The sequence below is a fragment of the Malus sylvestris genome, chromosome 14 (assembly GCF_916048215.2).
Source record: "Malus sylvestris chromosome 14, drMalSylv7.2, whole genome shotgun sequence".
Taxonomy (NCBI): Eukaryota; Viridiplantae; Streptophyta; class Magnoliopsida; order Rosales; family Rosaceae; genus Malus; species Malus sylvestris.
This window is the reverse complement of record NC_062273.1, coordinates 3,191,790-3,219,342: the sequence shown is the minus strand read 5'-3', so window position 1 is coordinate 3,219,342 and position 27,553 is coordinate 3,191,790. Positions and strand designations below refer to the sequence as shown.

The window sequence follows — 27,553 nt, the reverse complement described above, 5'->3', positions numbered from 1 at the left end:
GTGTAAAATATTGTACTAATTCATTATATATAAATGATTATGGTGTGTTTAAATTTCTCTCATTAATTACTACATATTTTCTACACACACAATGTTTGCCAGCTCGCTATATAATCAACTTGATAATGTTAAATCCATCATGCAATGCATTTCCTTCCAATTTTTTATGATAAACTAATAGATAATTGACTAAATAAACATCCTGCAAAGTTTCAATAAAAATTTCCAAGTTTTTCTTACAATTTCCGTGGTTTGCATATTATTTTTATCGATATTGATATTATCCCGATATTTCCATCGATATTTCTGTATTTTCGGACTACCGATATTTAATACCTTGATTGTGGGCAAACTCATGGATCAATTCTATTGATTTCAAATTTAAAGAACCAAAGTAAGAAGTTATTTAAATTTTAAAGAGCATTTTAGCTAAAAAACAATAAAAATAAAAAGTAATGAACCGAATAGTTCTCTATTATTCCAATGTGTTAATAGACTTGTAAAATACCTTGAAGTTGTCATATTTGAGGGACTAAATTGGATGCGACCCGATCCAATTTTTAATAGAAGAAAATGCCCCCCTTTGCAGCCATGACGAGAAAGCGTCAAAAGCATGGGCGAATAGCCAAGTGCTGCATTTTTTTTTCGTTGAAGAAAAAGTTAGCGGTTCATATTTAATTTGGATTTTTCTTTCTTTCTTTATATTTCAAGATCAATGGATAAAAAAATATAATTTTTTTTTTTTGTCAAATAATAAATTTAGTTAGATTAGATGTTAGAATAGTTATCAAGGAAATTTGAACTCACACCATCATCATACAAGAACTTAACATCTTTCTATTACTGTGGTAAAATGCTACTTGCAAGACGATCTTTTGATTGAAAAATCTTTTATTATTATTTTTTTTTTAAACAAACGATATTTAAAAATCGTTTATATTTGAAGGCAATATTCTTTTAAATGCGAGACTGTCTTTTGATTAAAGAGTCCTCAAATGCTATTACAGGGCTTTTAAGTTAGCAGTTTGCCGCCGAAAGCCAACCGTCCATGGTCCACCCACCCGCCCATGGTCCCACTATCTCTCTTTCTCTCTCTTACAGTAAGAGGGATGCTCGGTCTGACTGCCTCTCTGGCCGCCGCAACGCCACCCAACGCCACCGCCACAAATTCTTGTATCATTCCAAACACCCGTCTTCTCCTGCTATCCCCCGACGCGCAAATACGAACCAATTCCTCATCGTCTTTCACGGTATGCAATTTCTCTGTTTTCATCATTTTGTTATTCACACACACACACACACACATATATATATATATATATATATATATCATATATGTGTGCTTGTTTGTGTATACAGTGTTGCTCAGTGAGGAACTGCACTCAAGTTGCAGAACAATTAAAGCCATGGCGGCGGCTGAGGAAACCCTTACAGTCACTAACCCTCCCTCACCCCTTTCCGGTATGCTCCTTGCTCCTTTTGCGTTTGTTTTGATAGTTTATTTATTTATTTATGAGTATTCTGTGTTCTTATTTAATTTTTGTGCTTTAAAAAAATAAATTTCAAGAGGGATTATTTGTGGGAGTTTTATGTAATTAAATATTGGTTTCAGGTAATAGGCAGGCTCTGATATCATTGTCAGACAAGAAGGATCTTGCTGTTTTAGGGAACGGGCTTCAGGACTTGGGGTAATTTCAGATGTTCTACTTTTTTCGCCAAATATTGATAACGTTTGGCGCAGATCTTTAAGGAGATCACTTTGTAATGTTTCCAACACTTTTGTATTAAGGAGCTCTTGTTATGAATCATTGTCTTTACCTGTTAGTCTGCTTTCAAATTGTATTTTCAATTGCATTATTTGAGTAGGATATATCAAACGCTGATATTTTGGCTTAAACGGTGAGTGTGATATGTTTTTCACGATGGTTGTTTTCTAAAACTGTAGATATCAAATTGTTTCGACTGGAGGAACTGCATCTGCCTTAGAAAGCGCTGGCCTGCCCGTCACTAAGGTGGAACAACTTACTAGTTTTCCGGAGATGGTAAGCCTGTTATTTTTCTTGTTTGGAAATTGCATAAGAGAAGTTTTCCTTGCTTGAAAACTAACATTGTGAAATATCTGATATCGGGGATATTAACTCTTGTGTATTAAAACATGACTAAGATTTCGGTTGCAGCTTGATGGTCGTGTAAAAACTTTACACCCTAATGTACATGGAGGTATCCTTGCTAGAAGAGACCAAAAGCATCACATGGAATCTCTTAGGGTGTGTTTGGTACGCAGACGGGACGGAACGGAACGGGACGGGACGGGACGGAACGAAGGTGTAATTTTTGAAAAAGACATGGGGTATATTTGTCTTAAAATGGTAAAACATTGTGTTCCACAGACGTGGAACAAACCCGTTCCAGGGGGGGGAGGTGGAACGCAAAAACACCCAAAATCTGTCCCGTGGAACAGCCCGTTCCACCCATTTTTGGCGCACCAAACGCGGGACGGAACGCCTCGTTCCGTTCCGTCCCGTCCCGTCCCACGTACCAAACGCACCCTTAGTAAGCACGGAATTGGTGAGTTCTGCTGTAACTCTTTTACCATGTGTAAACAACACGCGCGCACACACACACACTCTCTCTCTCTGTCTCTTTCTAATGCTCTTTTTGTTGGGAATAAGATATGACAATAAAAATATATCTCCACAATATTGTACAGGTACATTTGATGTGGTTGTGGTGAATTTGTACCCCTTTTACGAGAAGGTTACTTCAACAGGAGGAATAGAGTTTGAAGATGGAATTGAGAATATAGATATTGGTGGTCCTGCCATGATAAGAGCAGCTGCAAAGGTTGTTTATCTGAACGAAAGTGCTAGATTATTCTTGTTCAATAATTTTATAAGTCATAATAGGTTTTTTCTGAGCCATGAGTTTTTCCAGTCATTGTCATGAATCAAGTACTTTCATCGAACTATCATTTTGTAATAATCTCTTTTAATCTATCAATGTGAATCTCATTCGTAGCTACCTAGATATGAACTCTGTACTGCATCCTTGGTGCTAGTCTCCGATCCAACACATCCATAAAAATCTTGATACATATTGATCCTAGAAACAGTGATGCAGAATATATCGGTTATGCATTTGGCTTAGCTGGGAAAGTGAAATACATTTTAACATTATGCCTTGTCCAATGTATTACTGCTTATTGTTGTTTAATGTAGTTACACTTTATTTTTGTTGTTCAATGTATTTCCCATAACCTGCTTTCCCAACATAATCCTTGTATCATGAGTAGTACCTAAACTTGTCTGAATATCTTTATCTGATATTCCAAGTTAAATATGTTTGTCAATCAGAATCAAAAAGATGTCTTGGTGGTGGTTGATTCAGAAGACTATCCCGCACTTCTTGAGTTTCTTAAGGGAGACAAGGATGATCAACAATTCCGAAGGAAGCTTGCATGGAAGGCTTTCCAACATGTAGCTTCTTATGATTCTGCAGTTTCAGAATGGCTTTGGAAGCAGACTTCTGAAGGTACTACATCTTTGATGATCTTGCTTTTATTTATAAATTTGCTTTGATAAGGCAAGGATTAATAATGAACTATACTGTCTAGATTGATTTTTATTATGCGTATTTGTGCATTTAATGTCTAAGTAGACAGTAGAATCATAATTAACTGCCACATTAGCAGGTAGGTTGCAATCTATTGAGTCAACTTTTTTCTTTTCGAGTACAGATATTGTACACTAATCTACACTAAAGGGAGTGGGGATGGTTTGAACTCGAAACACAGTGGGTTGAAGATCACCAGGGCAATCCACCACTTTCAAGTCAACAATTTGATATTCATAAAAATGAATTATGAGTTAGCTGGAAACGACCTTGAAGAGAGAAGAGGGAGGTTCATCTAAGTACAACAACAACAAAGCCTTTTCTCACTAAGTGGGGTCGGCTATATGAATCCTAGAATGCCATTGCGCTCGGTTTTGTGTCATGTCCTCCGTTAGATCCAAGTACTCTAAGTCTTTTCTTAGAGTCTCTTCCAAAGTTTTCCTAGGTCTTCCTCTACCCCTTCGGCCCTAAACCTCTGTCCCGTAGTCACATCTTCGAACCGGAGCGTCAGTAGGCCTTCTTTGCACATGTCCAAATCACCGGAACCGATTTTCTCTCATATTTCCTTCAATTTCGGCTACTCCTACTTTACCTCGGATATCCTCATTCCCAATCTTATCCTTTCTCGTGTGCCCACACATCCCACGAAGCATCCTCATCTCCGCTACACCCATTTTGTGTACGTGTTCATGCTTCACCGCCCAACATTCTGTGCCATACAACATCGCTGGCCTTATTGCCGTCCTATAAAATTTTCCCTTGAGCTTCAGTGGCCTACGACGGTCACACAATACGCCGGATGCACTCTTACACTTCATCCATCCAGCTTGTATTCTATGGTTGAGATCTCCATCTAATTCTCCGTTCTCTTGCAAGATAGATCCTAGGTAGCGAAAACGGTCACTTTTTGTGATCTTCGCTAGATTGCTCCGGTCATTAGTGTGGATAAGTATATAAATGGATAGAGATAGGAAAGCAAACACAAGATGTACGTGGTTCACCCAGATTGGCTACGTCCACGGAATAGAGGAGTTCTCATTAATTGTGAAGGGTTTACACAAGTACATAGGTTCAAGCTCTCATTTAGTGAGTACAAGTGAATGATTTAGTACAAATGACATTAGGAAATATTGTGGGAGAATGATCTCGTAATCACGAAACTTCTAAGTATCGGAGTGTGGTATCGTCTTGACTTGCCTTATCTGTCTCATAGGTAGATGTGACATCTTCTCTGGAAGTACTCTTCCTCCATCCAGGGGTGGTATCTTTAACTAGTGGAGATGCACAAGGTAATGTATCAATTTCACTTGAAGCTTACTTGTAGTTTCAGGCTTGGTCAAGCGCGATACAAACCATGTAGTAGGAGTCCCCCAAGTCGCCGAGCTAGGGGATCTGCTGAAAGAGGTGACAGACAAGGTAAGCAATCAGAGCTCCGGCTGATTGTTCACATTCTCCCTATCTTGCAGGCAGCATGAAGGATAAAGAGAAGAAAAATGAGAAGAGATGATATGGGATACTTTTGCTTTTGAAGAAGTAACTTTCCACAGGCTTATTCTTGAACTGAGCTGGAGGGTTTTCTGGTTTCCTCCAGAGTATAAGGCCGACTGAAGAATTTGAGGGTCAAAACAAGTCCATCAAATCTAGAGTACGTTCGACCTTGCTGATATGGGATACTTTTGCTTTTGACAGAGTAGTGGATGTATCGGCACGTGTGCTGTTACGCTTGTCTCCACATGCTTCCTTGTATCCTTCTCACTTGCCCTATCTGTTCCTCAGGCAGATGCGGTATCTTCCCTGGAAGCATAAGATGTTGAAGATGAGTACTCGAGAGCAATGCCAGGTAAGTAATCAGGTAAGGGGTTCCAGGCAGTCAGTTCCTGGCTGGAAGCTTGATTCCAAGTGCTGACTGATTGCTCTCTTTCTCCTTGTCTTGCAGGTAAGAACAAGGCCAAAGGAAAAGACAGGGAAAAAGCATGATATGGGATACTCTTGCTTTTAACCCTGATGATATGAGATATTCTTGCTCTAGTATAGCTTGTTTGCAGAAGTATTATCGGGGGGAAAGAAAGCTGAATATTTCGAAAGGCTTCGTTGGGAGTGCCCTCTCAGATATGAGGAAGGGTTGAGCATTTTTGCAGGTCTGCCTGTCCGTTGGGGATGGAGGTCGACATATATAGGAGTCTCCCTAACAACAAGTAGTAATGCTATTCCTTTACCCTGCTTGGTCATAGCACAATAGTGGGAGCTGTCAGCTTCACATGTTTTAACTCTGTTAGAGCACTTTGAAAAAGTGGTTTGTGGTATCTGGAAAGCTGATGTTGCGTGTGAAGATTACAGACAAGCTTTATCCAAGGAGATCCGGCTCTTGAAGTTGGGAAAGTGGTGCCTCTTTGGTTTTCGAACAAGCAATCCTATCGGGGATCTGGCTCTCGAGATTCGGAGAACGATGTCTCTTCGATTTTTGAGAAAGCAATCATGCTGGGGGTCTGGCTCTCCAGATTCGGAGAGCGGTGTCTCTTCGATTTTTGAGAAAGTAATCATGTTGGGAGTCTGGCTCTCGAGATTCAGAGGGCGGTGCCTCTTCGATTTTGGAGCAAGCAATCTTGTTGGGAGTGTTTTCTCGAATGTGAGTAAAGGTTGGGCATGTTTGCTAGTTTACCTTGCCACGAAGCACAGAGGTTGACACAGGGACTTTCCAATTATCCAGCAGTGGTACTGTTCCTTTACCCTTGTGGGTAATAATATGGTAGCTAGACCTTCAAAATTTATGTGTCTAAACTTTGTTAGTGCTGTTTCTTTGCTATTCTTTTACCCTTCTTGGTCAGAGCGATGTAGTGGGAGCTGCAAGCTTCACGTGTCTCAACTTTGGCAGAGAACTTTGGCAAAGTTATCTGTGGTACCCATGAGCTACTGTTGCGTGTGGGGAGTGGGTGATTGAACAGTAAGATTCATGTGCTTTCTACTTCACCAGAAATCTTCGATAGAATGCCCATAATTTCCGCAAAGCTGAGTGTGCGTGTGATAGGTGCTGACAAGGCTGGAAGAAGCAGGTGCCTCTTCGATTTCTGAGATCGGCCCTCGTGGTCTCTGAGCAGCCCAGCTTTTAAGAAAGCAAACGCCTCTTCGATTTCTGAGATCGGCCTTCGTGATCTTTGAGCAGCCCAGCTTTTGAGAAAGCAAACGCCTCTTCGATTTCTGAGATCGACCCTCGTGGTCTCTGAGCAGCCCAGCTTTTGAGAAAGCAAACGCCTCTTCGATTTCTGAGATCGACCCTCGTGGTCTCTGAGCAGCCCAGCTTTTGAGAAAGCAAACGCCTCTTCGATTTCTGAGCAGGCGCCTCTTCGATTTCTGAAGCTCCGTCGAGTGCAGATTTTTATAGGGGCTGGCATTAAGTTCCAAAGCACACTTGAATCTCCATCAGTAGAAACTCCATTCTTGCACTTCTAAGATCTTGATTTGTCCGACCTCTTCTCTCTTCAACACCTTTGAAAATGTCTGGCCCCTCCGACCGTCGTTTTGACTTGAACCTTGTTGAAGAGGCAGCCCCGCCTTCTCCAGACAACATATGGCGCCCATCCTTCGTCTCCCCTACTGGTCCTCTTACCGTTGGGGATCGTGATGAAGAATGATACGACCGCTGCGATGGTGGCCAGGAACCTTCTCACTCCCAAAGATAACAGACTACTTTCCAAACGGTCTGATGAGTTAGCTGTTAAGGATTCTCTGGCTCTCAGTGTTCAGTGTGCAGGTTCTGTGTCTAATATGGCCCAACGCCTATTTGCTCGAACCCGCCAAGTTGAATCATTGGCGGCTGAAGTGATGAGTCTCAAACAGGAGATTAGAGGGCTCAAGCATGAGAATAAACAGTTGCACCGGCTCGCACATGACTATGCTACAAACATGAAGAGGAAGCTTGACCAGATGAAGGAATCTGATGGTCAGGTTTTACTTGATCATCAGAGATTTGTGGGTTTGTTCCAAAGGCATTTATTGCCTTCGTCTTCTGGGGCTGTACCGCGTAATGAAACTCCAAATGATCAACCTCTGATGCCTCCTCCTTCTAGGGTTCTGTCCAATACTGAGGCTCCGAATGATCCCCCTTTGGTGCCTTCTTTTTCTGGGGCTCTCCCGACTGCTGAGACTTTTCCTAAGCAACCTTTGTGAAGGCTCCCTCTTGTTTGTTTATTTTGACTCATGTATATGTACATATTTGTAACTTATCGGGGATATCAATAAATAAGCTTTCCTTCATTTCAACGTATTGTGTTAAATACACCAAAGCCTTCTTCGCTAAGTTCTTTGAATTTTCTTTTGTTGAAGCTTGTATGTTGAAGCTTGTATGTTGAAGCTTTGTGAGTGGAGCATATAGGTTGAGGTAGTGTTCCCTTAATTTCCCGAGTGAGGAAAACTTCTCGGTTGGAGACTTGGAAAATCCAAATCACTGAGTGGGATCGGCTATATGAATCTTAGAACGCCATTGTGCTCGGTCCTGTGTCATGTCCTTCGTTAGATCCAAGTACTCTAAGTCTTTTCTTAGAGTCTCTTCCAAAGTTTTCCTAGGTCTTCCTCTATCCTTTCGGCCCTGAACCTCTGTCCCATAGTCGCATCTTCTAATCGGAGCGTTAGTAGGCCTTCTTTGCACATGTCCAAACCACCGTAACCGATTTTCTCTCATCTTTCCTTCAATTTCGGCTACTCCTACTTTACCCCGGATATCCTCATTCCTAATCTTATCCTTTCTCGTGTGCCCACACATCCAACGAAGCATCCTCATCTCCGCTACACCCATTTTGTGTACGTGTTATGCTTCACCGCCCAACATTCTGTGCCATACAGCATCGCCGGCCTTATTGCCGTCCTATAAAATTTTCCCTTGAGCTTCAGTGGCATACGGCGGTCACACAACACGCCGGATGCACTATTCCACTTCATCCATCCAGCTTGTATTCTATGGTTGAGATCTCCATCTAATTCTCCGTTCTTTTGCAAGATAGATCCTAGGTAACGAAAACGGTCGCTCTTTGGTATTTCTTGATCTCCGATCCTCACCCCTAACTCGTTTTGACCTCCATTTGCACTGAACTTGCACTCCATATATTCTGTCTTTGATCGGCTTAGGCGAAGACCTTTAGATTCCAACACTTCTCTCCAAAGGTTAAGCTTTGCATTTACCCCTTCCTGAGTTTCATCTATCAACATTATATCGTCTGCGAAAAGCATACACCAAGGAATATCATCTTGAATATGTCCTGTTAACTCATCCATTACCAACGCAAAAAGGTAAGGACTTAAGAATGAGCCTTGATGTAATCCTACAGTTATGGGAAAGCTTTCGGTTTGTCCTTCATGAGTTCTTACGGCAGTCTTTGCTCCTTCATACATATCCTTTATAGCTTGGATATATGCTACTCGTACTCCTTTATTCTCTAAAATCCTCCAAAGAATGTCTCTTGGGACCCTATCATACGCTTTTTCCAAATCTATAAAGACCATGTGTAAATCCTTTTTCCCATCTCTATATCTTTCCATCAATCTTCGTAAGAGATAAATTGCCTCCATGGTTGAGCGCCCTGGCATGAACCCGAATTGGTTGTCCGAAACCCGTGTCTCTTGCCTCAATCTATGCTCCATGACTCTCTCCCAGAGTTTCATTGTATGACTCATTAGCTTAATACTTTTTTAAAATGATGCTGCCCAGGATCGAACTGGGGACCTTCAGTGTGTAACAGACGTGATAACCACTACACCACAGCACCTCTTTGAGGTTCATCTAAGTACATTGCAATAATATCTTTAATCACCATTTTGATGTTCATGATAACCTTGGGGGATTGAGGGGCAAAGACCGTGGTGGTGAAGGGGGAAAGGAGACGGACAGGGAGGGAGGGGGGGGGGGGGATATTAGTTTCTATGAAAATGCACTTAAATAAATTTGCTTGTGTCACTTGTTGTGATGGGATGCATTGATGGACAAACTTCCTTTTTTTTTTTTTTCCTCAAGATAAATTCCCTCAGAGCTTAACAGTGCCTATGTTGCTTAAAAGTCCCCTCCGTTATGGTGAAAATCCTCATCAGAAGGCTGCATTCTACGTTGACAAGAGTCTTTCTGAGGTGAATGCAGGTGGTATTGCAACTGCTATCCAACACCATGGGAAGGTAAGATAGACATCTTCCTTTAGCTATTGGATTCCATGTAAAGTAAGGAATTGCCAGGGATTACCCTGCATCCTTATTTTACTGAATCTTTATCAGCATTTATGTTGATGAGGAAACCTTAATATTTTTTTATTGAAAGTATCAGGTAAGATTGGAATAGACACCCACTAACTGAATTTAGTCTCATATTATTGTTGTTGTGGACATGCAAATCATTCAAAGTAGCATGTTAAAAGGAGTGAATCCTTCAAAGTAGCATGTTAAAAGGAGTGAGTTCGTTCACCATATTTGCTTTTGAATATAGATTTTGGTGGAAGTATTTGCTTTCCAATATATAAATTTTTGACAGTATTGAAGTACGTGAATATAATATTCACTTAAACATAATTATGATGCCAACTGATCTTTCCCAGTAGCACCATATGTGGAGTTCTTTGATATTCTGAATGTTAGTTGGTGGGAGGAAAATATTTGAATTGGTCTTCGTAACCGGTCCCTCTTTTGAATGTTTACAAAGTAATCAGTCTCATCCGCTTTAAACATTTTAGTTTCTGCATGCAGGAAACGTCATATAATAATTATTTAGATGCCGATGCGGCTTGGAATTGTGTGTCAGAGTTTCAGAATCCTACTTGTGTAGTTGTAAAGCATACAAATCCTTGTGGCGTATCTTCACGTGATGATATTCTTGAAGCATACAGGCTTGCTGTCAAAGCAGATCCCGTGAGTGCATTTGGTGGCATCGTAGCGTTCAACGTAGAGGTTGATGAGGTGAGTTGGAGTTATCAGGGTCTGACCTCGAATTTATATATGAGACGAGATCGAATTACTATGCACCTTTCAAAACGTTGGTTCACCAAGTTTGTTGAAGTGCACTGGAAGCAGTTAGTCTGGCACTGATGTCTTTTAATGAAAAACTGTCCATCACTAAATTGCTATTCTCTTATTTATAATTATTTTACCGAAAACAAAAATTGAAAATATCACCTAAGATATTAAAACTTTTACCACTTGAGCCAAGACTTGAATGGGTAGCTAAACCACTTTGTTTTCAGTGATAATTGTGCCGTGCACGTTGGAAAATTTGATTGGAAACTGGTTTAGTCTGAAAAGCTAGCCCTAAGAAGTTTAAATGTTTACTTGTTTTGAGGTTCGCTCTGTTTCTAAGTCCTTTATTTCTGTTATTCTAGGCTCTTGCTAAGGAAATTCGAGAGTTTAGAAGCCCGACAGATGGCGAAACCCGGATGTTTTATGAGATTGTGGTTGCACCCAAGTACACAAAGAAAGGGCTTGAAATCCTCCGTGGAAAATCAAAGACTCTAAGGATCCTTGAGGCAAGAAAAAATGAAAAAGGAAAGCTTTCACTTAGACAGGTTGGTGGTGGGTGGTTAGCCCAGGACTCGGATGATTTGACCCCCCAGGATATACAGTTTAAAGCTGTCTCTGAGAAGGCTCCACAAAAGAGTGAGCTTGCCGATGCAGAGTTCGCATGGTTGTGCGTCAAGCATGTCAAAAGCAATGCAATTGTAATAGCAAAGGTCGTCTTTCTTTGCTTCACCTTTAAAACCTCGGCCTGCTCATGTTTACTATATTTTTGGTATGCCACTTTGAGTGAATTGATTGGTACTTTGTGAAAAATATTGGATTCTTGACTTATGAGCAGAATAACTGCATGCTGGGCATGGGGAGCGGGCAGCCTAACCGCTTGGAGAGTTTAAGAATAGCCTTGAAGAAAGCTGGAGAAGAGGTCAAGGGTGCAGCTTTGGCCAGCGATGCCTTCTTCCCATTCGGTAATTTAGTACTCAGTGCATTAATTTTTGTTTATGTTATTCAAGAGTGGAGTGCAAGTGGAAGCTTAATGAGATCAATTTCGTATGCGTGCAGCATGGAAAGATGCAGTGGAAGAAGCTTGTGAAAGCGGAGTTAGTGTAATTACAGAACCCGGTGGGAGCATTAGAGATGGGGATGCTATGGACTGCTGTAACAAGTATGGAGTTTCACTTCTTTTCACAAACATTAGGCACTTCAGGCATTGATAACGATTTTTGCCCTTGGTGCTTCCACCTTAGGACCTTAGGTCTGAATCTGTTGTTTCAATAAGATAACTAGGTTTTTCTTGTGGAGACGTTCCTGTAGACATGCTTGTTTGATATCGAGGCAAATCATAATATATGTTTATTAATCTAAATGCGGATTTCAGGTACCATAGATTTATAATCTGTGTATGCTTGTTATATATTGTTGATCTTCAGGTGTAGTTGCAAGAATTTAATTTATTTTCAGTATATTCTTTTTATTGGGATTGTTAGCTAGAATCAATGTACTCACATAGGATATTGTCAAGAGAAATTCTCATGTCTACCTTGAGGTAACTCTATTCGTAGGCCCACACACAACCAAGTGAACCGTCTGTAAGAGATTGGTGAAATCGGGCTAGTGTGGTCTTGAGTACAAAGGCAGTCTTGCTTAGTTGTGTGAGTGGGCGTATGGATGACATGATCCTCTAAGTGGACACAAGATTTTCCCGTAATGCCATGGCTAATAAACTGTCTGCATCAGGCTTTCTGAGACTTTTGGGATGATACATGCTTGAGTCTCCGCTGATATTCGGTGACAAATTGGTCTGTGAAGATATTTGTAGGGCTCTTAAGGATGGCTGTAGTCCTTGTTACATTTATAGTTTGATTAGCCCAAACAGGGAAGGAAAGGTAGAAAAATTTTACAGCCCTAAAGTAAGACTTGGGGTCTTAAGGGTTTGCAAGCCCATCAGAGCAACTCCACCCTTGGTGGTTGCTCCAGGGACAGGCGAAGGGAAAGGGCCTGAAGGCCGGTGGATAGGGCTCCAGCGTGGGCAGCTTGTGTGAAGGTGGGAGCCGGAGGGCCAGGCCCGTGAAGGATTGCCAGCCTTGCAGCCCGAGGTGGGTGTGACGTCAGGTTGACGCCAGGCCTGGCGTCGATCCTTTTTTTTATTTTTTTTTGTGTCAGGCGCGTGCCCCTCACTCGCGAGTGGGGGCGCGTTAGCTGACAGCTTTACAGGGCACAGGCCCCGCGCGCCAGTTTCAGCAGGTGACTGTTGGGAAGCCACGTGGCTTCCCACGGTCCGTTCGATCTCAACGGCTCTTTAATACGAGCCGTCAGATTTACAACGGTAATAATAATAAAAAAGCTAATTTAATATCAATCGTTCGATCTGAGATCAACGGTTGATATTAATCTGCTTTATAATTAAAAAAAAAATAGTTTTAAAATTAAGAAAAGTTACCGTTGTGACACGTGGTACAATCTGGAGTGTTGGAATTAAAATTTTTTTAAATCCAACGGCAGAGATTAATTAGTTGAATAGAAATTTCTATTGCCAGGGGGGAGGGCTCCAAGGGTGAAGATGCAAATGACAATTACTGTTCATTTAGGACAGTTACTGTTCACTAAGTAGATTGAATAGTGGATTGCTGGAGGGAGGGCTTCAAGGCTGGAGTTGCTCTCAGCAGCAATATTTTGTTCACATCTCTTTTACGTGCATGCGAATACGTCAAGAAAAAGATAAAAGTGCTCTCGCTGATGTGAGAGTTTTTAAGATATACGACATGTAGGTAAAATATTATCTTATGATTTGCGTTTGAGGCATATTTCTAACTGAGTCTCCTTTGAAGGCATTCGCAACAACCAATCTTGGAAAGACAAGTGAGTATCTGCATTAGTGGGTGATCAAGTTAAAGGGCAATCACTTTATAATAATTGATCTGTCTAAAAACCGAAAGTTAAGTGCTTTGTTTTCACGAATCTGGGTCATCGCCGGATCCTCCTTGTGAGGATTACAGGGATCCGTGAATTGTGTATGTTCATCGTACATCGTGCGATCATAACTTATTTTAAATATTTTTATTTAAAATTAAACATAAACAGTACTTGATGAAAATTGATCGTACGATGCATGATAAAAGGACACGATTCACAGATCTCCAAGATTTTCACTAAAAAGATCCGGAGAGGATCCCGTTGGTGTTTTTACCATATAGTTTGAAGTATTACTTCAAAATAATATCTTTATTTAGTCATTCTACACATTTTACATTTTACACAAAAGTTATCAAACACTAAAAAATTGTTGATTGTACTTATAATAAATTTAATTAAAATATAGTCTACCAAACGCCAATTTTTTTTGTTTTTTTCCACAGTATTTCTCGCACAGAACTTTCAAAAGTGATTTTTATCACAGCACAGTCAAACTAATTTTATAATATTAAATATTATATAAAAAATTTATTTTAATTAATTAAGATGTTGAATGTAAGCAATCGAGTCATATTTGTGGATATGAAATCCTTTGTTGACTTGTAAGTCGACTTGTAAGTCAAGTCAATTATATTTTGATACAGCATATCTGGTTAATATCCAATCATTCAAAGGAAGGACCAGTTTTGGCTTCTGCTTGCAGCAATCTCTCTCTTTTGTTGCAATTTTATCAAGAGATGGATACTAAAATTCTACTCTGCTATGCATTGAGATTTTTGTTATGTTGTACCTTCATTGCTTGTATTTCCACCGCGTCTCACACCATCTCTCCAGGCCAATCTCTTACCAAGGGACAAACAATCACCTCTCCAAGTGGAACATTTGAGCTCGGTTTCTTCACACCAGGTAATTCTCGACACTGTTACGTAGGCATTTGGTACAAAAATCTACCCAATCTGCCTGTAGTTTGGGTCGCAAACAGAAAACAACCTGTTTCTGCACCAATTTTTTTGGCATTGGAACTTGTCGAAAATGGAAACTTGACGTTAAGTAGCCCCTCCAAAGTTGCAGTATGGTCGACTAATTCGAGATCAGAGGTCTCTAATTCGAGTGTAGCAAAGCTTCTTGACAATGGGAACTTTGTCATAACAGATGCATTTGATTCATCCGTTGTTTTATGGCAGAGTTTTGATCACCTGTCGAATACTTGGCTGCCGGGTGCTGAGCTTGGATACAATAATCGCACCAAGAGAAAACTAGTTCTTACATCCTGGAGAAACGTGGAAAATCCTGCACCTGGTCCTTTTTCTTTTGAGCTAGATGAATTACCTTTTAATTTATCTGACCATCCTGATGCCTTTACTAGAGGCACGCTTGAAATCAATGGTCAGCTCAACTTCTATTACTTGGACCAATTTTACAGTATATGGAATTCGATTTCAACTCTACCATCGGACCGATGTGAGGTCAATGCGTCGTGTGGTGCTTTTAGTATTTGCGACCAGCAGGGGTATCCTCATTGTGGTTGCCTCGAAGGATTTGAACCCAAAGTCAGGGAAAATTGGGGACTACAGGACTTCTCCGATGGTTGTGTGAGGAAAATTCCTTTTAACTGCAGTTCTGGGGACTCATTTTTGGAGATAACTGGTGTTGCATATCCTCAGAACTTCAAGGAAATTTTCCATGTGAGCTTTGATCAATGCAGATCAGAATGCTTAATAAATTGCTCATGCACTGCCTTTGCGTATAATTTTTCGGATAGTCATCGGTGTTACATGTGGACAGGGGATCTATATAATATAAGGGCAACACCATACGGATCCGATTCCATACGTTATTCTCGAGGTATCAGAAGTTATTCTCCAGACAGCATAGGATTGCATCTCCGGATTGTGGGTTATAAATATAAGATTACTTGGAGTGTAATGAGAAAGACTACTTGGATGTCAATTGGACTAGTTGCAGGGTTATTTTCCATCTTAAGCGCTGCCACTTACATGTTATTTTTTAGAAGGAGATGGTCAGCGGGAGCATTGGCGACTGCTGGTGATTCTTTGGTGCTTTACAAGCATAGAGATTTAAGAAGAGCAACAAAGAACTTCTCCCAAAAGCTCGGGGAAGGAGCCTTTGGTTCCGTATTCAAGGGGATGTTGCCTCATTCAACAGCCATTGCAGTGAAAGAGCTGAAAAGTATGAACCAGGGAGAGAAACAATTTCGTGCCGAAGTGGGAACTATCGGTGTAATCCAACACATTAATCTTATTCGCATGCGGGGATTCTGCGTGAGCGCTTCAAAGAGGTTTTTGGTTTATGACTACATGCCAAATGGTTCTCTACAATCTCTTCTACTTGGAAAGAACCCGACAATGTTAGATTGGAAGACTAGATATCACATTGCAGTAGGGACTGCCAGAGGATTGGCTTACCTCCATGAAGATTGCAGAGACTGCATAATACACTGCGATGTTAAGCCGGAGAACATCTTGTTGGATTCAGAATACAGTCCCAAATTGGCGGATTTTGGTCTTGCAAAACTCTTGGGGAGACACCACAGCCGGGTTTTAACAACCATGAGAGGAACTGTCGGCTATCTCGCACCAGAATGGTTTTCGGGTGAAGCCATCACACCAAAAGCCGATGTGTTTAGCTATGGCATGGTGCTGATTGAGGTCATATCAGGGAGGAGAAACAGAGAAGGGTTAGATGACGGAGTAGAGAACTTCCGTCCCATCCGTTTCGCGAATGCAGTTAATAAAGGGGAAGATCTTTTCGCCTTGTTAGATTGCAGGTTGGAAGGCCAAGCAGACGGAGATGAACTGAGCAGAGCATGCAAAGTGGCTTGCTGGTGCATTCAAGAAGACGAGAAGGATAGGCCAAAAATGAAGAAGGTGGTTCAAATTCTTGAGGGAGTTTCGGACATCGGTGTTCCGCCAGTCCCGCGGTTCCTCCAGCGCCTTATCGGAGGTCCGTCAGAAGGCATCAACAACCAGGAGACCACATCCGGTTCGGGTTCATGGTCATGCTCCGATGTCCAAAGTGCATTTCAAGCCCAAGTCAGCAACTGCGCATTTCAAGCCACTCATTAACTACCTCTAGACATGCTTGTTAGATATCGAGGCAAAGCATAATATATGTTTGTGTAATTGCATGAATTTAGTTTGTTGTCGTATATTCTTGTCTTTGGATTGCACACCTGAATCGTTTGAGCTGCGTCGTTTGTTAATCTTGTCTGACCTTCGTCTTCCTCTTCGCTCTCTTCAACCTCTTGTGCGAACTGCTTCTGCTTCTGCTTCATTTGTGAAATTATATCTGGACATAAGATTTGGGATGGTTTGATGTCGATATCGGCTTCCTCAGGTCCTTTCGATATTAGCTTCCTCAGGTCTAGCGGCGGCGACGCAATCGATCTCGTCCGTCCGTCCGGTCGAAGCAACGGTGGCGGCTTAACACTCGGTTCGTCCTTTTTGTTCCACAAATATTTTGCGCCTGCCTTCATGAACCGATCGGCAAGTGGTGCTGGTTGGGGTTCATCGAGTTGTGCCCAATTGTCGAATTAGAAAAGCAAGAAAAGAAAAGAAAGAACCAGAAACGTCTAGAAAGGAAAAGAAGAGGAAAAAAAGGGAATAGAATAAAAAAGAAAAGGAATTGCGGATTTCGTAAAGGAAGAGAAAAATAAAAGATAAGAAATGAAAAAAACAGAAGAGTCTGGAAATGAAAAGTAGAGGAAAAAAGAAAAAAAATGAAGAGAATAGGAAGTTTGAGAGAGGAGAGAGAGAGAAAATAAGGAAAGTTAGAGAGAGGAGAGAAAAAAAAATAAAAAAAATATGTCGATATTTAAAATAATTGAGTCCTAATTTAGAGAATTTATTAAATATAGCAAAAAAATAACTATTAATTTCCAAATATGTAAGTTTTGATAAAAACTTTCTTATATATTCAAAATCTCACTTAAATAGACATAGCTACTATCAATTTATACGAATAACTATGTTTGGATGAGGGAAATAAACTTGAAATTTGGTAAAAGTCGGAATTTATAAATTGACATGTACCAATTTCTTTGTTTGGATTCATAAACATAGAAATTTAGAATTTCTACATGGAAAAAAAACTTGGAATTTGGGACCTCTAATTCCCAAGTTTAAATTCCATGTAAATATGTGTCATTTTCCAATTTCTATGATTGAGAGTTTAAAAATAACAAATTCCGTATTCAATTCCATTGTTTTTTAGGTTAACCAAACAAGAAAATTCACAAATTCTAAAAAATAAAATCTCTTCATTTCAATTTCCATCATTTTAAAATTCCTTAGTAATTTTAAATTTCTCCAAACATAGTGTAATTGTTAGACTTAAGGCTTCTTGTGCTATAATCTCTAACTAAAACTTTCTCTTTGTTTTTTCTTTTCCAAACGAAGAGCAAAAGTTTTCTCTCAATTTTTTTTAATAAATAATCAAGGAAACCTTTCTTTCTCACATGGTTCACAGAAAAAACTTTAGTATGTTATAAAAGTGAACTATCAGAGTAAATAAATAAAAGTAATTATCTTTTAATTGTCGGAAATTTAAAGAAAGGAAAACTAATGAAAATGACTTGAAAATTTTGAGTTTTAATGATAAGGACAAAATAAAGGGTAAAGTGAATAGTACCAGGTTTGACTTTTTAGTGTAAAAATGTGGTTTTTCGTTAAAGTGAACAGTACCGCGAGCTTTTCGTTAAAACTCCCTTTAACGAATTGTACGTACTACCAAAATAAACAATAAAATTATCAAAAGAAAATATTTATTCGTTACACCCCAATTTCTTGGCCCAAACGATAAAATGATAGAAAAATAATTTTATTCATAAAACTCCAATTTAAAAGGGTTCTACATAGTAGGATGAAGTTGAACGGAATTCCTACAAGTCTATTTATAATGGCCATTTGAACCACATTTTGAACACTTTCGAGTTGATTTTTCTTCTCCACGTGATGGGATCCTCTTTTCTTTGTGCCTACCATATCTTCTTCATGTAATTGGTGATAGGACAATTCTTTCACGCACATCATCAGTTACTATCCACATTCACAATACAATGTACTTTCTTCTAAAGCTCCGCAATTGTAATTTTGTCTGAAACAAGTAACCCTTTCGTTTTGCAATTTTTGAACGTTGAGTCAGCCCACCTCCCACCATAGTTCACTAAAATTGTCAAACTAGACATTGTCCTGAAATATAAGCAAAACAATAAGAAAAAAAAAGTGACATACATACACAACTAAAATCGATATATATGTGATAATAAAAAGGGTGTTGTGAAAACTGGATTGAATCATGAGAAAGGCTGGGCGTTAATATATACAACGTTAATATATACACAAAACATCATGAATTTGAGCAATGGAAGAAGGACCTTGTTGATTAAAGTGCTATTCTAGAAGTAAACTTCCAATTACTTTTTGCATTGAAAAAAATTAAATTAATATTGCTTACCAAACCAACATAAGATGAATAAAAACACAGAAAGAAAAACTTTATTCCGTAAACCCTAAATTTTCAAATATGCACTGGAGAACTATTAGCTTTGCCTCTAACTGATTGGCAAATGCTATTAGATTTGTCAATCTTCCATTGACATAAGAAACCTAATTTTTCTAATATGTGCTAAAGAATTTCTATTCCGTAAACTTTACAAAAATTGACAGTTCGTTCTTCAATACAATTCAACCGAAGGAAGAAACTACAAAAGCAAAGAGAAAACATAGAATAGGAAGAATGACAAATTTAACCATCCACACTCACCTTTGTACGTTTAGGGTTGCACAAAGTCTCCACAGTAGCTGATGCCTTCACTATCTCTCCACCATTTTTTAGGTTTTGGGGTTTAAATTTATTTGGTTTTAAAGTTTAAGGGCATTTGTGTCTATTTAAGTGATATTTTGGATATATTTGAAAGTTTTTATAAAAATTGACATTTTTGAAATTAAGGGCTAATATTTGGCTATATTTGATAAATACTCCTTAATTTAGTTCGACACAACACTGAACGTTTTATTATTCTTATACTACTTAGTTTATGTCAAGCCAAGTCAGCTTAGTCCTTGAAGCTACTCCAGTTCGAGATAGTATGGTGCAACAAATGTATTAAGTGGAACTGTTTGCATTAGGCTTTCTGAGACTTTTGGGATGCTACATGCCTAAGTCTTTGCTGATATTCATGACAAATTTGTCTGTGAAGATATTTGTAGGGCTCTTAAGGGATAGATTGTTCAATGTGACCAACGGGGTGGTATACCACGTGTCATTATGCAAATGGTAGAATATGTATGTTAAAAAGTTAATAGCTTAAAAAATAAAATTTTCCATCACTTATATAAAAATACGTGTTGTAACACCCATGTTCCGGTCATAATGAAAAATTTCTCCTCTTAAGGATAGTTGTGGTCCTATTCACATTCATAGTCTGATTAGCCTAAACAAGGAAGGAAGGGTAGAAAAATATTAAGCCCCCCAAAGTGCAAGCCCATCAGCATCAATATTTTGTTCACATCTCTCTTACGTGTGTAGGCGTAAACGCCAGAAGAAAAAGATAAAATAAATCTATTTGATTGAGATTTTCCAAGATATAAGAAATGTAAGTAAAATATCATTTTATGATTGGCTTTTAAGGCTTATTTCTAACTCAGTCTCCGCTGAAGCCATTCGCAACACTTGATCTTGGAAAGACAAGCGAGTATTTGCATTGGACCTGAGCCATGATGAGGAAAATAATAGTTTTTTAGTCAAAAATGGTTTCGAGAAGGACATAACTCTTCATTTTGGTTTGTAATAATGAAAATTGATTGATGTGGGTCCTGAGTTTGTCCACCATAAATTATTTTAGTAGTTCTATAAAAAAATTGTTAATGTTCTCGTTAAATTGTCACGTGACCATGTAACTACTTTTTAAAGGTAATTTTGTTAAACCAACCCTTCGACTTAATAAGGATATTGCCAGATTTTTCACGGAATGATTAAAATGATTTACGATAGACGAACTCAGAGACCATTCCAATTGGTTTTTAATGTCAAAAACTAATTTGATGAGTTATACTAATTTCAAAAACTATTTTAACTCAAAAGCCAAAAGAATATGAACTGTGGACAAAGAATATTCCTTCAAAACATACAACATCAATTTTAGAGATAAACTGGAAAAAATATATATATTTAAGACTTAGTGTCCCACGATGTTAAAATTGTGCTTTAAAAGTCAATTTTTGTTGTGGCCTATTTTAACTAATAAGGGGAAGGGGGCCGGCGACAAAGAGAGAAGAGAGAGAGATGTGTGTCTGTAATTGTATAGAGGAATGTGTTTGTTATTCCCCCATACGTAGTGCCTTTATTTATAGTAATAAGAGGAATGTGTGTGTTATTCCTCCCTTACGCATACAAATTCCTTGAACAAGCTTTTGAAACGTCGTCTTCGGTAGTGATTTAGTGAAGAGGTCGGCCAGATTGTCTTGTGAATGGATTTGTGTGACTTCAATCTTCTGATCCTTTTGTTGTTGATGTGAGAAGAAGAACTTCGGCGCAATGTGCTTGGTGTTGTCTCCTTTGATGTAACCCTTCTTGAGCTGTTTGATGTATAAGCATTGTCTTCATAGATCATCGTCGAGACATCAACGATGGGGTAAAGATCACATGAGCTTCGAATATGGCCCACAACTACTCTCAACCAAAAGCATTCCCGAGTTGCTTTATGTAAGACGAGAATTTCAGCATGGTTAAACGAAGTGGCAACTAAGGTCTGTTTAGTTGACCTTCAAGAGATAGCAGTGCCTCAAATGGTAAAGACATAACCCGTTTGAGAGCACACCTTGTGCTGATCAGATAAGTATCATGCGTCGACATAACCAACAAGGCGAGAATCGACTCGAGATAAGAGGGTGCGACATCACTCGAGGATCCATAGGGATAGAACAAGCCCAAATCCATAGTACTCTTAAGGTAACGAAAGATGTCTTTAACACCAGTCTAGTGTTTGCGTGTTGGTGCATTACTGTATCTTGCAAAAAAAATTAACAGTGAATGAGATGTCCGGTCTAGTGCATTGAGCAAAGTACAATAAAGCGCCTATAACACTTAGATAAGAAACTTCTGGCTCCAAAATCTCTTCATCATCCTCATTCGGACGGAAGAGATCTTGTTTTGCATCTAGTGATCGAACAACCATAGGAGTACTAGAAGGCTTCACTTTATCCTCATTAAAGAGGCACAACACCTTCTGGGTGTAGTTCGTTTGATGTACTAAGATTCCATCCGAACGGTGCTCTATCTCGAGACCGTGATAGTTTCGATCTTTCCTAGATCTTTCATCTCAAATTTCGACTTCAGGTTCCCGACAGTTCTAACTAGCTATTCGGGAGTTCCGATGAGGTTCATGTCATCGACATATATTGCAACTATCGCAAAACCGAAATGTGACTTCTTAATGAACACACAAGGCATAGTTCGTTGTTCACATATCCCTGACTAGTCAAATACTTACTCAGACGGTTATACCACATTCTTTCGGATTGCTTCAAACCGTAAAGTGAACATCTCAGCCGAATTAAAAACGTGTTTTGAGGTTTGGAAATATTTGATCCAGTCAATGTAAGTCATTCGAGAACTTTTATATAAATTTTCGTATCAAAATCCCCATAAAGATAAGCAGTTACTACGTCCATCAGCTGCATACTTAATTTTTTAAAAACTACCAAACTGATAAGGTAGTGAAAAATAATCACATCCATAATGGGTGAATAAGTTCGTCATAGTCAATCCTGGGCGTTGTGAGAAGCCTTGCGCAACAAGATGAGGTTTGTAACGCATAATTTCGTTTTTCTCATTATGCTTCCGAACGAAAACCCACTTGTAGCCAACAAGCTTCACATGTGGAGGAGTAGAAGCTACAGGTCCAAACACCTTACATTTCACAAGCGAATCGAGTTCGACTTGGATTGCTTGTTTCCAGTTTGACCAATCGGTTCTACATTGACATTCATCAACGGAACAGGGTTAAATGTCATAGCTCAACATGATCACAGTAGCTATTGCATATGCTAATGCATCGTCGACGATCATCTCATTTCTACACCACACATCATCTAAGCTAGCATAATAGACCAAAATCTCATGATTCTCGGGAGGTGGATTCATCTCTTCAAGGACGCTTCCGTAATCTAGAATTTTTTCATGAGTTAGATAGAATGAGTAATGGACAGTCATATTCACAGTAGGCTCTTCAGGTGCCTGTGTCATGGGTTTCCTCTTCAGGGGGTGTGAATCTTTAAAACCAAGTGGTCTGCCATGCTTATGTGTAGGGGCAGATGATTGGCTAGCTGCTAATGTATATGGATCACCAAAGTTGGTGTCCCAGGCCTCTAGGAGGGAAATCCGTCGTAAATTTGGTACATCCATCTTTGCGGGCACATTCGCAGCTGGAATATGTGATCTTGTCATTTGCTCTAGATCGGTGAAAGTATCTGACATGCTCTGAGTTATGCTATAAATATCTAATATGCGCTGAACTTCAGTTTCAGACTGAGCGGTGCAGGGATCTAAATGAGATAAAGTGGGAGTCATCCATGATAATTCACATCGTTCTTCAGGAACGTTGACGTTCTTATCTTCCCCTAACGAAAGGAAGACTGTCTTATAGAAGTGACAATTCGCAAAATGAGCGATAAACAGATCACCTGTCAAGGGTTCTAAGTAACGAATAATCGAAGGAGAATCATATCCGACATAGATTCTCATCCTTCGCTGATGCCCCATTTTTGTACGTAAGGGCGGCGAAATTGCCACATAGACCACATAATGAAAAATGCGCAGATGCGATATGTCGGGTTCGTATCCAGTAACCAACTGAAGGGCGTTATATGGTTGGGTCACAACAGGCCTCAGGCGGACTAACATGGCTGCGTGCAATATTGCATGGTCCCAAGTAACGATCGGGAGCTTGGTACGTATGAGTAATGATCGGGAGCTTGATACGTATGACTAACGATCGAGCAATCATTTTTAAGTGCTTAATGAATACCTTTGGCAGATCGTTCTGGGTGTGAACATGGAGTACTAGATATTCAACTTTAACCCCAACTGACATGCAATAGTCATCAAAAGTTTTAGATGTGAATTCTCCAGCATTATCCAATCAAATAGATTTGATCGGATAATCAGGGTGGTAAGCCCTGAGCTTGATAACCTGAGCCAACAATTTGGAGAATGCAGCGTTCCTTATGGACAACAAATACACGTGTGACCAACATGTTGAGGCATCAACCAAAACCATATAATATCTAAATGGTCCGCAAGAAGGGTGAATCGGTCCACAAATGTCCCCCTGAATACTTTGTAAAAAAATAGGAGGATTTAAACGAATCTTGTCATAAGAAGGCTTATTAATAAGCTTTCCCATTGACCATGTTTGACATGTAATTCCTTGAATTGAACCTAAACTTCGGGTTAGTGGATGGTCGTGTGATGATTCCAGGGTATCCCAAACGATCATGCCAAAGTGTAATTTCGTGCACGGTCTCAGAGATAGTGGCTTTCTATGGGGCGTATAGTCGTCGTATACAGACCACTTGGGTTACGCTCTATCTTATCTAGAATACACTTTTGGCCATATTCGTAGAAAGTTTTGCACAAAAATTCAACTCCATTTTCTACATAGGTTTCAGTGTGGTAATTATTATCTCTAATGTCTTTAAAACTCAACAACGTTCTTTTGGAATATGAAGAATAAATTGCCTCATCAATGGTCAAAATTGTATCATTAGACAACATTATATGTACCTTACCGTAACCTTCAATTAGGGTGGATGAGCCTGAGAGGGTTGTTAGAGGTGCATTCTTAGGTATGAAGTTAGTGAAATAGATGTGTTAAAGCAAAACGATGTGCGTGGTTGCACTATTTGCCAGACAACTAACTTTCCCACTAGTCATACCTAGAATGAAAATTAATTTGAATCGGTCACATGCATAAAAGTTCTTAAAACAAATATCCATTCAAAATAATTTTTAAGTGTTCAAGGATGGAAATTAATTAAAAAACTTAATATCCAAAAAACAAATCACCAACAAATAATCCAAACATAAAGGAAAATTGTTCAAAATTAACCAAAAACACAATGGTACTCTTCGGTTCGTCCACTTGCACAAAGTTTGATTCAAACTTTTTACAACAAGATTGATATTTAGCTACAACTTTCTGGGGAGCTCGGAAAACAAGGAACCTATGGTCCTTTGAACCACATCGATAACAAATATCTGCATCCATGGTTTCAAGTGCTTTGCCCTTATTCTTGAAGTTTGGGGCATTGGGAGCGAGGTTAGGGCGTTTCTGGACTTTGTTTCATCCTTTAAATGGGCATTGGCTCTGTTGACCTTGACGGGGTGGCTTCTGAATGCCCCTACCACGGCTCTTTTGGTGTTTTGGGTGTTGGTTCGTGCTATAGTGTGCTTCATGCACAACAGTCGTCCCAGTAGGTCGAGCTTGATGATTCTTCATCAACAGCTGATTCTGCTTTTCAGCGAGAAGTAAAACAGAGATCAGATCCGAAAACTTAGTGAACTTCTGAGCTCTATATTGTTGCTGCAGGACAATATTAGTAGCAAAAAAGGTCGAATAGGTATTCTCCAGGAGATCCTCTTCGGTCAAAGTTTCGTTACAAAACTTGAGAAGTGATCAGATTCGACAAACTTCATAATTATATTCATTCACAAACTTAAAGTCTTGGAAGCGCAAATACTGCCAGTCATGTCTTGCTTCAAGTAAGAAGATGTCCTTCTGGTGAGCAAAACGATTAGCCAAAGTGACCCATAGTGCTTGTGGATCCTCCTCAGCAAGGTACTCAATTTGCAGTGCGTCATGAATATGTCTTTGGATGAAGATCATGGCAGTGGCTTTCTCTGCTTCTCTAACCGGGTTGTCCGTCTCATCTTCAATGGCAGGACGCAAATTCTTTGCAGTGAGGTGAAGCTTCACATCTTGGACCCACTTGAGGTAGTTCCTTCCGCAAACCTCCAAAGCGGTGAAGTCGAGTTTGTTCAAATTTGACATGTTCCCATCACAAAATAAAGGACAAGATGTGATTAGTGTAATGGAGAAAAAAATATCAATCCATTCACATAAGAGTAGAACATTCAGGTTCTAATAAACATGTATTGGTTAAAATTCGCATGAAAAATCTTCAGGTTTTCATGGGTGATGTTTTTCAGGAAAACATTAGGTTTTCAAACAAGGCATGTTTCTAGAAAACTTCAGGTTTCGAAATAATTATGAACTTCAAGCTCATATGTTTATGCAGGCAAACGCAAATATATATACAGAAATATGCAACAAGAAAATATGCAAATAGAACTTCAGGTCTATAATTATAATTGTATTAATTATTTGAACTTCAGACCAAATTTAAAGTATGGGTGAAAAAATATAAAACTCAAATTGTCTAAAAAAAATAAACAATTAAGCTTGAGGCCCACGAGTGGGCTGAGCAAATTGGAGCTGTGAGGCACAGTCCCAAGAATGGGCTGGAATGGGCTTAGGCCTAGCATGCAGGCTGGCCCAGCATTACAAATCACTACAAAAAAAAGGGCCTTTTGCGACGGTCAAAACGTGTCGCAAAAGTAACTAAAAGCGTCGCAATAGCCCTTTTACGACGAGCATGCGACGGAAAATAACGCGTCGCAACAACTAGGCGTCGTAAATGTTGGTTGATTATATGCAACGCTTTAAGCACGTCGCAAATATTATTTACTACGGACTTGCGACGGCAAACTAAACGTCGCAAATAATTGGCAACGGGTTTAAAAAAAAAATATTTGGCGTCAAATGAGATGCCACAATGACATTATTTTTAGTAACTTCACCAAAATTGTTAAATGTGAAATTTACTACAGGTTCCAAACTAAAATAAAATCCAACATCATTGATACAATTCATAATTCACAAAATGAAACACTTATTTGGAATCTTTGATATCAAATAATGTATTAAACTTACAGTAATTAAACATAAATACATGATCTAAACATTTATATACTCTATAATCCTACGTCAGACCTGTGCTTCTATGTCGAACCTAGCAAGAGATCCCCTTGAGTGTTTTTCCTTCTAAACTTTATGCCTCTCCCCTTCATATTACAATACAAACCTCATCAACATTTACTTCAGATTGAAATCGAAGCTTGGGTCGTGAATGAAAGTAGAATGCGCCAAAGGTGAGGTAAGAGTGCGAGACGCTGTTTATTTAGTTAGTAAGATGGAACAATCTAATGGATTTGTTTCTTCACTTTGTTCCTCCCGTTGATCAAACTAGGCAAGATGTACCAACCAGGCCACACCAGGCCCTTTGAATTGTAAACATCAAGTTCAACAGGGGAATCTCCTGCTGGGACTGAACATCACAAATAGATAAATGTCAAGCAGAAAACAACCATTGTTTCCGGATTTCATCTCACGCATGTAAACCACTAATGACAAACACAAGACCCTAGTCATGACATACTTGGCTCTTGTTGTACTCAAACTCAATAATATGCAGACAATATTCGATTCCAACTTCCATCTGCAAAGGCAATAAAATTATAGGAAGATCCATTGAGGGAGGACTAACAATGGGGTGGCTGTTAAATAATAAAAAGTGTGCATGATGCTCAAAAGATCCTGGTATTCCAAGAGAGAGAGATTACCACAAAATCATGGTATTCCACTATGCTACTACCATAACCACAACTACACTAGTGTAGCAAAATCTAAAAGCTGCCAATAGATATTTACTTCAAGTCTTCGATAAACAATTAAGAATGAAAATATAAGTAACTATCAATGTCTTAAGAGTTACCTAAGTCTCACATTCCCGTTCTAAGTCTCATATGACATCTCAACTGTAGAAAACTCAAAAGGATATGTTTTCCTTTCATATATCTGTCCAGGAACATCAAGTTCCTTTCATATATCTATCTTTCTTTATTTCTAATGTAAAGGGTTGGTAATTATAAACAAAGTACCAAAATCAATAGTTTTAAAAACCGAGTA

General features: G+C 39.3%; 2 protein-coding genes and 1 non-coding gene across 5 annotated transcripts; 2 read left to right on the top strand and 1 right to left on the bottom strand.

Annotated features, from left to right (window-relative positions):
* Positions 1–975: 975 nt before the first annotated feature.
* On the top strand, positions 976–12,025 carry LOC126598363 (uncharacterized). 3 transcript variants are annotated; one of them, XM_050264722.1, is made up of 13 exons: positions 976–1,250; positions 1,360–1,461; positions 1,613–1,688; positions 1,946–2,042; positions 2,178–2,261; positions 2,553–2,568; positions 2,711–2,844; positions 3,354–3,531; positions 9,611–9,768; positions 10,330–10,539; positions 10,959–11,306; positions 11,432–11,558; positions 11,653–12,025. In XM_050264722.1, the coding sequence occupies exons 1-13, from the start codon at positions 1,049–1,051 to the stop codon at positions 11,802–11,804; spliced, it is 1,884 nt and encodes a 627-aa protein (XP_050120679.1). In that variant the 5' UTR covers positions 976–1,048; the 3' UTR covers positions 11,805–12,025. The 3 variants fall into 3 exon arrangements, with proteins under 3 accessions (XP_050120679.1, XP_050120677.1, XP_050120678.1); XM_050264720.1 differs by having other exon boundaries at positions 2,178–2,266; positions 2,555–2,568; XM_050264721.1 differs by having other exon boundaries at positions 977–1,250; positions 2,178–2,266; positions 2,555–2,568; positions 9,614–9,768.
* On the bottom strand, positions 9,298–9,368 carry TRNAC-ACA (transfer RNA cysteine (anticodon ACA)). Its single transcript has one exon. It is a non-coding gene; the product is annotated as a tRNA-Cys (tRNA).
* A 2,164-nt stretch (positions 12,026–14,189) lies between the features above and the next one.
* Positions 14,190–16,752, top strand: LOC126598362 (G-type lectin S-receptor-like serine/threonine-protein kinase At2g19130). The gene has a single exon (XM_050264719.1). The coding sequence runs from the start codon at positions 14,241–14,243 to the stop codon at positions 16,587–16,589; it is 2,349 nt and encodes a 782-aa protein (XP_050120676.1). The 5' UTR covers positions 14,190–14,240; the 3' UTR covers positions 16,590–16,752.
* Positions 16,753–27,553: the final 10,801 nt, after the last annotated feature.

Excerpts from the sequence above, each read along its gene's own strand:
- LOC126598363 (XM_050264720.1), top strand. The coding sequence starts at position 1,049 with ATGGTCCACCCACCCGCCCATGGTCCCACTATCTCTCTTTCTCTCTCT. Across the intron at positions 1,462-1,612 it reads CCCTCCCTCACCCCTTTCCG|GTAATAGGCAGGCTCTGATA; the intron begins GTATGCTCCTTG and ends TATTGGTTTCAG. Across the intron at positions 9,769-10,329 it reads CTATCCAACACCATGGGAAG|GAAACGTCATATAATAATTA; the intron begins GTAAGATAGACA and ends TTCTGCATGCAG.
- LOC126598362 (XM_050264719.1), top strand. The coding sequence starts at position 14,241 with ATGGATACTAAAATTCTACTCTGCTATGCATTGAGATTTTTGTTATGT.